The sequence below is a fragment of the Papio anubis genome, chromosome 12 (genome assembly GCF_008728515.1).
Source record: "Papio anubis isolate 15944 chromosome 12, Panubis1.0, whole genome shotgun sequence".
NCBI classification, from domain to species: domain Eukaryota; kingdom Metazoa; phylum Chordata; class Mammalia; order Primates; family Cercopithecidae; genus Papio; species Papio anubis.
In genome coordinates, this window is record NC_044987.1 from 113,669,638 (window position 1) to 113,680,114 (window position 10,477).

Below are 10,477 nucleotides of genomic sequence, written 5' to 3' on the forward strand. Positions count from 1 at the left end.
TGGCACTGAACATCATCTCGGTCCTGCAGGGATCCCGTGGGCTGGGTGTCATCAAGCCCGTGTTACACGCCTGTGTTGGATGACAAATTCCACCAAGAACACAGCCGACCCGTAATTCAAACCTGAGGGTCACTGTGAAGCCCAGGCGCTTTCCACAGCGACTGAGGGCTGTGGGCTATGATGAGGCCTGGGAAAACAGAAGTGCTGTGGGAGAGGCTGGAGGCGACTTGAAATGGCGCCTCAAGACCCCCTCCGGGAACCCACGCCGGCCTGACCTTACTATCACCTCGGCCGGAAGTGCCTCCGGCCTTTTCGGAAGTCACTTTCACCTAACCTTACAGACTACCGCTCCGCCGGAAGTGACGCAGCAGCGCCGTCGTGGGGGCGGGGCTAGGGAAAGACCCGCGCCAGCGGGCGTGTGGCCGCGGGTTTCGCACGGCCCAATGAGGGAGGGCGGCGTGGCCCGGCCTGGTAGCGACAAGGACGCGCCTGCGCAGAGGCGGCACCACCACCGGGGTTGACTCCGGGGGCGCGGCGAGGAGGTGAGCGGGGGCCACAGCCCGGGCTGGGGGGAGCCGGGGTGCAAGAGGGCAGGCTGGATCAGGCCGGGCAGGAGCGGACCGGGCTCCGAGTGTCAACGAGAGCTAGGTGACTAGGAAATTGGGGGTGGGGGCCGGAGCTGTCCGGAGATGCCGCAGGGGGAGGGTTCTCACGCCGCACGGGGCGGAGCCCTGGGACTCGGGGCGGGACGTGGAACCGGGACGGGTGGGACCTCCGAGCTGGTGCCAGTGGAAGGCGGAGCCCGGCGGCAGGGGGCGGAGCTAGGAAGGTCGGGGGACGGAGCCTGGCTCTTGAAGGAGGAGGAGCTGGAGGAGGTGAAAGGCGGAGCCTCGGGGTCGGAAGCAGAGGGGGACGGAGCGCAGGCGCTGGGGGCGGGGCTTCAGCCGGTGAGTGGCGTGGCTACGGCTCCGGAAAAAGGGTCTAGTTCTGTCGAAGGCGGGGCTGCAGGCCCAGGGGCGGCACCGCGTCCTTCGAAGGGCGGTGCCAAGGAGTCAAGGGAGGAGCCCGGCCCGACTAATGGCCCCGGGCGTCCTCGCGGGGGTGGTCTCCGTGGTGGCCGGGCTTGGGGACGCGGTAGGCCGAGAACTCCACCGGGAGAGGTGGTGTGGGTGGAGCGGGCTCGGCGGCCAGAAGACACAGGGCCAGTCTGGGTGCCCCGGAGACCCCCAAGGGCTCAGAGTTGGGGCGGCGCCTCGGGCGGAGGCACAGGACCAGGCTGGGGGGTATCTCCCGAGGACCCGGGCTCCTCGGAGCCACCCAGCGGGGATGTGTGGGTGCCTCGGGGCCGGCCCCCGGCAGCGGCCGCAGAGGTGTGGGTGTGCTGGGCCGGGGGCAGCTGGGTGTGGCGTGAGTGGGACCGCCCAGTCGGGGCAACTGCAGTGCAGCCAGATAGGGTCTGGACTTTACGCAAAGGGACAGGCGGGAACTGAAGAGCGGAGGTGGGGACCGGGAGGGAGGGAAGGTATGGGGGTGAGCAAAGGGGCGGGGCCCTGGCTGCTGTGGCCTCCCCTGACCCCCTCCCCCCGCTGCTGGGGTCCTCGGCCAAGCCCCCTTCTCACTGGACTGGTAAGTGTGGCCCCGGAGCCCGGGGGAGAGGGCGGTGACCCGGGACAAAGGGGATTCCCCGGGGCAAGCAAGATGCAGTGGTGGTGGAACCCTCCTGTTACCTACCCGTGCTCCATATTCTCCCTGCCCTCCCCCACGTTCAGTCGGTCGGTCGGGGTCTGTGCCCACAGAAACATGAGGCTGAGCTGGGTCCGGGTCCTGACAGTACTGTCCATCTGCCTGAGCGCCGTGGCCACGGCCACGGGGGCCGAGGGCAAAAGGAAGCTGCAGATCGGGGTCAAGAAGCGGGTGGACCACTGTCCCATCAAATCGCGTAAAGGGGATGTCCTGCACATGCACTACACGGTGAGTGGGATGGGCGGGCCTTTTGGAAGTGGATGGGGCTTCCAAGGACCAGAACGTGCTTGGGAGTCTGGTTCTCCATCAGCCAGGTAGATGACCTTGGACAAGTCCCCTCTCCCCTCTAAGCCAGTTTCCATGGTTCTGCCTTGTCCTTGCCTACTGCCCAGGTGGGCACCAGCAGGCAGTGACAGTATACTGTGAGCTGCCCAAGGCTCTGTCCTCTTAAAAAACTATGACCAGCCGGGCACAGTGGCTCACCCCAGTAATCCCAGCACTTTGGGAGGCCAAGGCACGTGATCACCTGAGGTCAGGAATTTGAGACCAGCTTGGCCTCATGATGAAATTTTCTCTACTGAAAATACAAAATTAGCCGGGGGTGGTGGCAGGCGCCTATAATCCCAGCTACTTCGGAGGCTGAGGTGGGAGAATTGGTTGAACCCGGGAGGCAGAGGCTGCAGTGAGGCAAGATCATGCCACTGTACTCCAGCCATGGCAACAGAGACTCCATCTCAAAAAACAAAAAGGACTGACCACCAGTGCTGTGGGGGCCAGCTTGATGGGGAAAGCAGCTGAGGGAGGGGGACGTCTGGGGTGGTCCCCTCTTCCTCACTGGCCTTCTCCTGGTCCCACAGGGGAAGCTGGAAGATGGGACAGAGTTTGACAGCAGCCTGCCCCAGAACCAGCCCTTTGTCTTCTCCCTTGGCACAGGCCAGGTCATCAAGGGCTGGGACCAGGGGCTGTTGGGGTGAGTCATGGGGGAATGGGCTTGGGAGCGGGGGCGTGCATGGCCACCGCCCAGGAGGTAAGCTGTGGGAGGCAAGCCCCAAGAATACAAGACAGAGGCCCTGGGTGCTGCCATGGGCTGAGCATGTGTCTTCCTGCAGGATGTGTGAGGGGGAGAAGCGCAAGCTGGTGATCCCGTCTGAGCTGGGTAAGAGGCCCCTCCTGAGGGTGCAGAGCAGGTTGCGGTGTGTGACTGGGAAGGGTGAAAGCTGCTTCAGCCTTTCATTGGTCTTCACCATATCCATTCATTACAATACACGCCTTCTCCAAGTTTGGCTGTCTAGCAGTGAGTACAGGGCAGGATCCTTGAAGCACTCAGCTGTAGTGGCCCAACTCTGCCCTTGCCAGGCCTTTGGCACCCCCTTCCCATCTCCATTACCCTTCTCCATTTCTGGCCTTCTTGCTGAGAGGGGCAGAACACCTTCCCTTTGCCGAAGCTGGAAGGGAGCTTGGCCGTCACTGACTGTTTCTTTGTGCATCTTCAACAGGGTATGGAGAGCGGGGAGCTCCCCCAAAGATTCCAGGTAGTAAACCTTTTGACGCCCCCCATCACCTGCAGCCAGCCCATCTCCCTGTGGCCCTGGTTGGCCTTTTGACTCCCCTTCTCCCCTACAGGTGGTGCAACCCTGGTGTTCGAGGTGGAGCTGCTCAAAATCGAGCGACGATCTGAGCTGTAACCAGACTGGGGAGGGGTAGGGGGAGAGGCCCCCATCAGGGACCAGACTGTTCCAAAAACAAAACAAAACAAAAAAAACAAAAAAACTTAAAAGCCCAAGGAGTAAGCCTGTGTGTGTTTGTGGGCCCTTAGAGACTCAGAGACCTCAGCTCTGGCATACCCCACCACCTTCTCTTTTCCTGACTGTGGAGCCTTGGGGATCTAGGCTCAATGGACATGGTGGCCCTTGCCCAGAGAAAAAGGAGTGTTCCTGCCTGCCAGCAGCAATAGCACTGCTCCCCACAGCTCCCCAGCCACTTCCAGCCCCTGGTCTGGGAGCCAGCACTGGGCTATCATCATGGCTACATGGCCCTCAGGAAGGCCTGTGGTCACCTGGGGAGAAGCTGAGCTGGCAGAAGTCACAGAGCAGGGTGCCCCCTAAGAGACCAGCCGAGCCTGTTAGCTGCACCAAAGGCATCTCCTAGCTTTATTAACGGGCCCGCGCTGCAGAGTCAATATAAAAACACAAAAAGTCCCATCAGTTTAATAACAATAAAAAACCCCAAAAGTGGAAAACTGAGGGGGCAGGGGAAGAGACCCCTGGGCCAGGGGCACGAGGAGCCCTGCTCATGGCACCAGGCCTGGCCGCAGGGTCCCCCGGTATTGCTGTTGCTACGAGGTCAGGGGGCAGCGATTGTCCTGTGGGAGCCACCGTTCGCCTGGGTCGGGGACCCTCACTTCTTCTGGGGTGTGCTCAGCTTCTGCATGCCCCGGATCTTGTCCAGCAGGCCAGAGATGAAGGCCTGGGTGGGAGGATAAACATTAAGGAGACCAAACCCCTAGACGACAGGAGCCAGGCTCCCCTCCCCCCCGCCCCCCCCCCCCCCCGGGGAAATCTCTTACCTCTGTGGGTTTGTAACAGTCAACCAGCAGCTCCTAGCAGGGGATAGGGGAGGAAGGATAAGTGAGTCCTCTGGAGTGGGGGCCTGGAGCTCACCTTTACCGACTTCCAAGGGACTGGGGCCACCCTGAGGCACAGGAGATGCCACAACCACCTCACAGCTAGGCATTGGCCCCATTCCGCTGAGGCAGGAGCTGAGGCTTGAGGGCCTGGCTCCACAGCCTCGCTTTCCCAGGGCAGTGCCTCAGGCAACCCGCTGCCCCTCAGCCCCCTCACCTTGACCCTGGCAGCCCGGGCATCATCACTCTCCATGTCCAGGAGCTCATCCACATCAATCTCCAGTTCTGGGATCTCCTCTTCCTGGGGTGGGGGTGGGGGAGGAGGGAGAGACATGAGCCTGAGTTGGAGAGAGGGGTTGAGGCCCCTGCCTACCTCTGAGGAACCCGGCCCTCTGCCCAGCAGACACAACGGCAGCTGCTCTGAGGAGGAAAACAGATCAGGCCCGTGCCAAGGCAAACTGCCCAAAGCAGGGTGGGGGGGGGAGCTTCCTGTCCCTGCCAGTGGGCACCAGGGGTGCCAGACAAGGCCAGACAGCCAGGGCTGGGGACCTTGGGCTGGGAATCCAGCAGATGTGTCTCCCCAACATCCGGGCCCCCCATCTCACCAGAGCACCGGTGGGTGCAGCTGTCCCAGCTTATCATGCCCCCTTCCCCTCCCCCAAACACCTGTCACAGCTCCCCGGGAGCGAGGAGGAAGTGAAGGCTGAGGGGTCACTGGGAAGGACCCAGGCCTGGCAAAGAGGAAACAAAGAGCCCATGCTTTGGTGAGGGAGGGGTGCCCACCACCCTGCCCCACCCTCCGCAGGAAGCCCCTATCCTGTTTGTGGTCAGCTGCATTCCAGGGCTGGGCTAGGGTAGGCAGGCAGCACCAGGCAAGCCCACTCCTCCACCCTGCCCCCCGGGGCCTGAGTCACCGTCTGAACAACCAGGGAGTCATGGGGGTGGAGAAGCAGAGCCCAGAAAGCGGGCTAGCCTGCACGCACGCCAAGATGGAGCTCCAGGCTAGCCCACAGAACAGCCCAGCCCCAGTCGCCTACCAGACCAGCCCCGTGTAACCACAGTCTAAGCCAGTGGGCACCAGGCGGTGAGACCTCCTGCCGCTGCCAGCCCAGACTAGCCCCCTTGCCTCTTGCCCAAGGCCCAGGCCACCCCTTGAGGCTTCTGGAGGACACTAAGCTGGACGCGGGGAGTGGCATAATGGGGGCCAGGGTCCGAGGCAGCGGAGAAGATAGAAGTGACTTAGGTCAGGGAAGAAAGAGTATATATTGGGGGCAGGGAGTGCAGAGGGGAGGGGAGCGCGCAGGGAAGCAGAGCGCCCTTTGACTCCGGTGACAGGCAAGCTCATAGTGGGGCTCCCAGGCGGACCGGCTCGAGACCGATTTTGGGGTGTCGGCGCGGGGTGGGAACACACCTGGCAGTCGTAGAGGCGCGTAAGCTGCTCCAGGATCCACTCCTCTAGGTTGAGGCGCTTCCGTAGTTCCTTGCGGTCATACTTGACGGTGACCTTCCCTTGGCGCCTCACTGGGCCCTCATCGTCCGCGCCACCCGGGCCCTCTCCTGCGGCCCCGGGGGGGCTCTGAAAGTAGACGCGTGGTCCTGGGCCGCCACTGCCCGGCCCGGGGGCCGGGGCCGCCAACGCCGCGCCCCCCGCCGTGCCGCTGTCCGCCATGGCGGCCGCCGGGGCCACGTGCGCGCGTTGGGCCCCTCCCTGCGCCGCCGCCTCCGGGACGCCCGCCGGCTGGCTCGGGTTAGCTCGCCGGCTCAGCTCCGCGCGGCTCCGCGGCGAGGGCGGCGGCGGGGGCGCCCGGGGGCAGCTGCAGCATGCGGAGCCCCCGGGCCTGGCCTGGCCGCGCCCCGCCCCCTCCCCGCCGATCCGCCCGCCCTTTGTCCCCCGCGGCCGCCGCCCGAGCTGCCGCCGCCGAAGCGCTTTCTCTGTCTAGCTCTTCCTCCGCCCCCCGACCACACCCCCTTAAAGGGCCAGCCCCTCTACGGGCCCCTCTCCCCTACTCCGCCCCCGGGCAGGGGTAGGGGAGGGTCTATTCGGCAAGGGGAGGCCTAGCTGTCCGTTTCGCCCCCAAATGCAACCTTCCAGTCCCGAACCCAGGCGTTCTAAGCGCTCAGGACGACGATTTGCGCTCACGCCAGGACCCTAGTCCTCATTGGACCCTTCCTCATTCTATCCTCATTGAGGCCATCTGAGAATAGGAGCCATCTGAGAATGCAGGGGAGTGGACATCATGTGCAGACAGGGAGTCTGGTGAGGAGACGCTGCGGTCCCCGATGTTCAGGTCCTCCAGCCCTCGGCCGGCGAGGGGCAAACGGGCTGCTCCGCACGGACCCACACGTGGACTGGGCTCCCGGGAAAGTAGGAGTGGAGAAGGCGGGCAGGAGCTGTTCGGGTCCCTAGACTCTGACTAGCAGGTCCCACGCCCCCAGCGGAGGAAGCCGGGGCTGGGGGGTGAGCGGTGGCACCCGGCCGGCCCGAACGGCCGACCCCGGGCAGCCACCGCCCACCGGCAAGATGGCGCGGGGCTCGGGCTTGTGGGAAACGGAGTCCGCGCCCGGCACCGCCCCTCCCCCGCTGTGCGGCCAGGCCGGGAAGCGCAAAGTTGTTTGGGGCCTCCTCTGCGCCCCGCGACCCGTGTGTGCACAGAGGGGGAAACTAAGGCGCAAAGAGCTGGGCAGTGCGGGGGCCGGGACTCATAATAATAAAGGCGATAATCGCGGCTGCCCCTACAAGCGTGCGTCCGGACCGCCGCCCAGTCGGCTCCGCCGAGAGGGGGCCTTGCCGGGGCTTCTGCACGCCAGCCCTGCGGCCCCTCGGTCCTTCACATAGCCCTGGCTCACCTCCTATAAGTGGACGGCGCATCCCGTTCCCTCCTCTACTTGATTTTCTGCATCTTTAAATGGCCTCATTCATTCGTTTATTGTCTGTCTCCCACTTTTAGATTGTGAGTTCCGTGGGGCTGAGCCCTGCTTGGACATGGCCTGCTGGTGCCACCAGGCTTGAATGGTCTTCAAATCCACTGCTATTAGGCAAATTATCTGGTTCCCGCTGAACCCCAGCACCTAGAACTATGTCACACTCAGTAGGTCGCCGCATTGGTTGAACAAATGATTTTGAAAGAATGAATGGCTTCCTCTGTGCCTGCATTTCCTCAGAAGGTTGTAACAAAGATTAAATAGGAAAATTCGTAGAAAGTTCAATTACTACACCACAGAGGTTAATTAAGTCGCACTTCTAGATAAAACGGGAGATGAGACTTTGAACCCAGGCTGTGTAGCTCAAACCCCCGACACGAAGTCTCTACTCAACCTTCTCGCCTCCCTGTAGACACCACCCAGTAAGGCTGCGCAGCTCCCGGGGGAAATTTCTGTGGAAGGCAGGCTCACCTTGTGCCATCCCAAACAGAGTCTTGGATCTGAGAGGCAATGTTTCTGCTCCAGCCCCTCACAGACACTCTTTGGATGTTGTGGGGGGAAGCCCTCTGCAGTGGGTGGGGTTCAGAGATGGATTGGGATTGGCCCCGGGGTCACACAGCTGGGGCTGCATCCAAACTCCAACCCAGGACGTTGGGCTCCTCCTTTGCCCTACAGTCAGAGAGAGGAGACAAAGAGAAGACTGAGGCTGGGCATTGTAAGGGCGATGGGCTCACAGGGCTCAGTTCAGGGAAGGGTAGAGTGAGCTGACCCCTCCCCTTCCTGTGCCCCTCCTCTGGCCTCAGCCTCCCTTCAGCCAGTCTGGGCCCCGAGGAAGGGCTGACCCTCACTCTTGCGGATTAGACAGGATCCACCCTCTATACCGGGAGCCCCGTCTGTGGCCTGGCCTCCTGCCCTAAGCCTGGCCTGACAGGAGGATCACTTGACCCCAGTCCAAATTTCCCACCACACCCCACCAGGCCAGGCCAGCTTCCTCTGAACCCAAGCATTGTTTGCACCTTGCAGGTGCACACGGATTAAAGGGGAAGACCCTCAAACAGCCCCTAATGCCCAACAGCTTCCGTGGAAGTGGGGCCTGCAGGCCATGAGGACCTCCAGCCCTAGCTCTGCCCCCAAGATGCTATGACCCTGAGCACTGACCTTTCTGTCTGTCCTCCCTCAGGGTTGGTGTGAAGGTCTCCGGCCATGTCCACAGGTCAGGCATTCTTCCTGACTCTCCCTCTTTCCCCCTCCTGTGCCATGCCCAGGCACACCCAGATTCCTGTCCAGTTCCCATGGCTATCCACCCAAGATGACTTGGTGCAGGTGGGCATGCTGGCCTGCCACCTGCTTGGAAGCTGGGCCACAGAACCTTAGTCTTGGAGTAGAAGAACTGGGTTCAAATCCTGGCTCTGCCCCATGGGCTGGGAGGCTGTTTGCAAGTCATTTACCTGCCCAGAGCCTCTTCACGGGGCTTGCGGTCCTGACCTCTTGTGGTTGGGACCCGTGCCCAGCCCTGGCCCTCCTGCCTGAGCCCTACTGGGACTGGAGTGTACCACTGCTCCTCCTCCTTCTAGCCTCAGGCTGTGGCCTCCTCGGCCCTACCCCTCCCAGGGCCCCAGCCCCCCTCCATTAGAGTACATCATTGAAGCAGAGGCTCTGGGGAGGGTCCTGTGGGTCAAGACCGCTCCTTAATCAAGGGGAGAGTCCGGAAAGGCTTCCTGCCTTCACCATTACTGCCTGCTGAGAAACCCTATTACCGTTACCAAGGATGGAAGTGTCTGGGAAGGAAGGAGCCCTGTAATGGGGGCTGCCCTGGCCTCCGGAGACACAGGGTTGGGGGAGGAGAGAGGCTTAAGCCCAGGAAACAGGTGCCTATCCTGTTTTTTTCCCCAAGGAGCTGCCGCCCAATGCTTCTCTAAAGTACCCTTGCCCAAGGCCTAGGGCCCACAGCTGAGACCCCCTAAGCTAAAGCCTTGGCTCCAGGCTTTGCTAGCCCTGGCACAGGCTGGAGGTTCCCCTGCCCCAGAGCCGACCTATGCCCTTTGCTCCCTCCCTGGTGTCCCCACAGCTTCCAGCCACTCATGTCCCACCCATTTGCTTATGTATCTAACAACCTTTAGGTTCTGGACAAGGTGACTGAGGCACCTAGAGAGACTAGGTTCTGCCACTAGCAAGAGGCTGCTAGCAAGAGCCGGACTTGAACTCCAGCCTGTGAGGGCAGAGGCCAAGCTCCACCTTGCATGGCTCTGTTTTCCCAATGAGGTCTAGAGGCTCCTGGGCCTCAGGAAGTGGGAGGGTTGAAATCCTCCTAAGAAGCCGTGTGACCTTGGGCAAGTCCCTTCCCCTCTCTGGGCCTCAAGTGGAGATCGTAATCACACCCCACAAGGCCAGGGCTGAGAGCTAGGAGATCTGCTAGGTTAGACTTGATGGAGAACTTGGTGGGGTGTGGAGGAAGGCCAGGGCCAGGCAGGGGTCCTTGTGGGGGTCTCAGAGCCTGGGGCAAAGGGGCCTGCAGGGGAGCGCCTCCTCCGCTGACCCCTCCTCCCCCAGAGCCAGCTGCATCTCTTTCTGGGTTTCTAGGTGACTTGGCTGGCCCCTCTGGATGAGTTCTACTTTAAACCTGCTGCTGTTACTGCCTCTGTATTGGGGGGGCTCCCACAGGGGCCCCCAGGCAGGAACCCCCCCCCACCAGCCAAGCCCTGCGGGAGGGGCTGCAGCCCCCACCCATCCCATTGCCCATGCGCCTTCCCCGCTCCCATCCCTGGAACGCAGATTTCAGGGCACCTGCTGTGGGCCAGGCACTGCAGAGCCCCTCCTCAACCCTCCTGTCTGGGGACACCCGCAAAGCTTCTGACCCCTCTAGGCAGACAACAGCGTCCCCCCCGCGGTTCCCAGCCAAGAGGCTCACAGTCAGGCTCCAGTCATGGGAGTCTGCGGCAACAAGAAGGGGGCTGTTCTAGGGCCCACTCTCGAAGACCAGGATGCTTGGGTCCTCAGAGGAGGTGGCAGGCGCCCGGCCTCCCTGGGCCAGGGACGGGGGAGGGGCGCCTGCCGGCGGGAGGCCCATTAGCCGGCTAAGTGCTCCCAGGGAGGGGGGACCGCGCAGCAGAAGAGTGGGTGAGGCGAAGCCAGGGCAGAGGGGGGCGGGAGAAGCTTTTCCTGCATTCAGCTAAGTGCGGCAGAAGAGGG

At 62.6% G+C, this 10,477-nt stretch overlaps 3 protein-coding genes and 1 long non-coding RNA gene across 9 annotated transcripts; 3 read left to right on the forward strand and 1 right to left on the reverse strand.

Annotated features, from left to right (window-relative positions):
- Positions 1–381: 381 nt before the first annotated feature.
- FKBP2 (FKBP prolyl isomerase 2) lies at positions 382–3,526 on the forward strand. 6 transcript variants are annotated; one of them, XM_003909619.3, is made up of 6 exons: positions 382–542; positions 1,797–1,971; positions 2,601–2,713; positions 2,853–2,899; positions 3,240–3,275; positions 3,367–3,526. In XM_003909619.3, exons 2-6 carry the CDS (start codon positions 1,801–1,803, stop codon positions 3,426–3,428), a joined length of 429 nt encoding a protein of 142 aa, XP_003909668.1. In that variant the 5' UTR covers positions 382–542; positions 1,797–1,800; the 3' UTR covers positions 3,429–3,526. The 6 variants fall into 6 exon arrangements, with proteins under 6 accessions (XP_003909668.1, XP_003909670.1, XP_031509531.1 ...); XM_003909621.2 differs by having other exon boundaries at positions 538–648; XM_031653671.1 differs by lacking the exon at positions 382–542 and adding an exon at positions 859–947.
- Positions 662–1,526, forward strand: LOC116269777 (translation initiation factor IF-2). The gene has a single exon (XM_031653670.1). It carries the CDS (start codon positions 690–692, stop codon positions 1,488–1,490), a length of 801 nt encoding a protein of 266 aa, XP_031509530.1. The 5' UTR covers positions 662–689; the 3' UTR covers positions 1,491–1,526.
- A 339-nt stretch (positions 3,527–3,865) lies between the features above and the next one.
- PPP1R14B (protein phosphatase 1 regulatory inhibitor subunit 14B) lies at positions 3,866–6,204 on the reverse strand. The gene is given in 5 exon segments (XM_003909618.4): positions 3,866–4,209; positions 4,310–4,342; positions 4,584–4,667; positions 5,778–6,059; positions 6,061–6,204. Coding segments are annotated over 5 exon segments (597 nt in total). The 5' UTR covers positions 6,190–6,204; the 3' UTR covers positions 3,866–4,140.
- A 102-nt stretch (positions 6,205–6,306) lies between these two features.
- LOC108581887 lies at positions 6,307–7,574 on the forward strand. The gene is made up of 2 exons (XR_001894722.3): positions 6,307–6,623; positions 7,315–7,574. It is a non-coding gene; the product is annotated as an uncharacterized LOC108581887 (long non-coding RNA).
- The last annotated feature ends 2,903 nt before the right edge of the window (positions 7,575–10,477 follow it).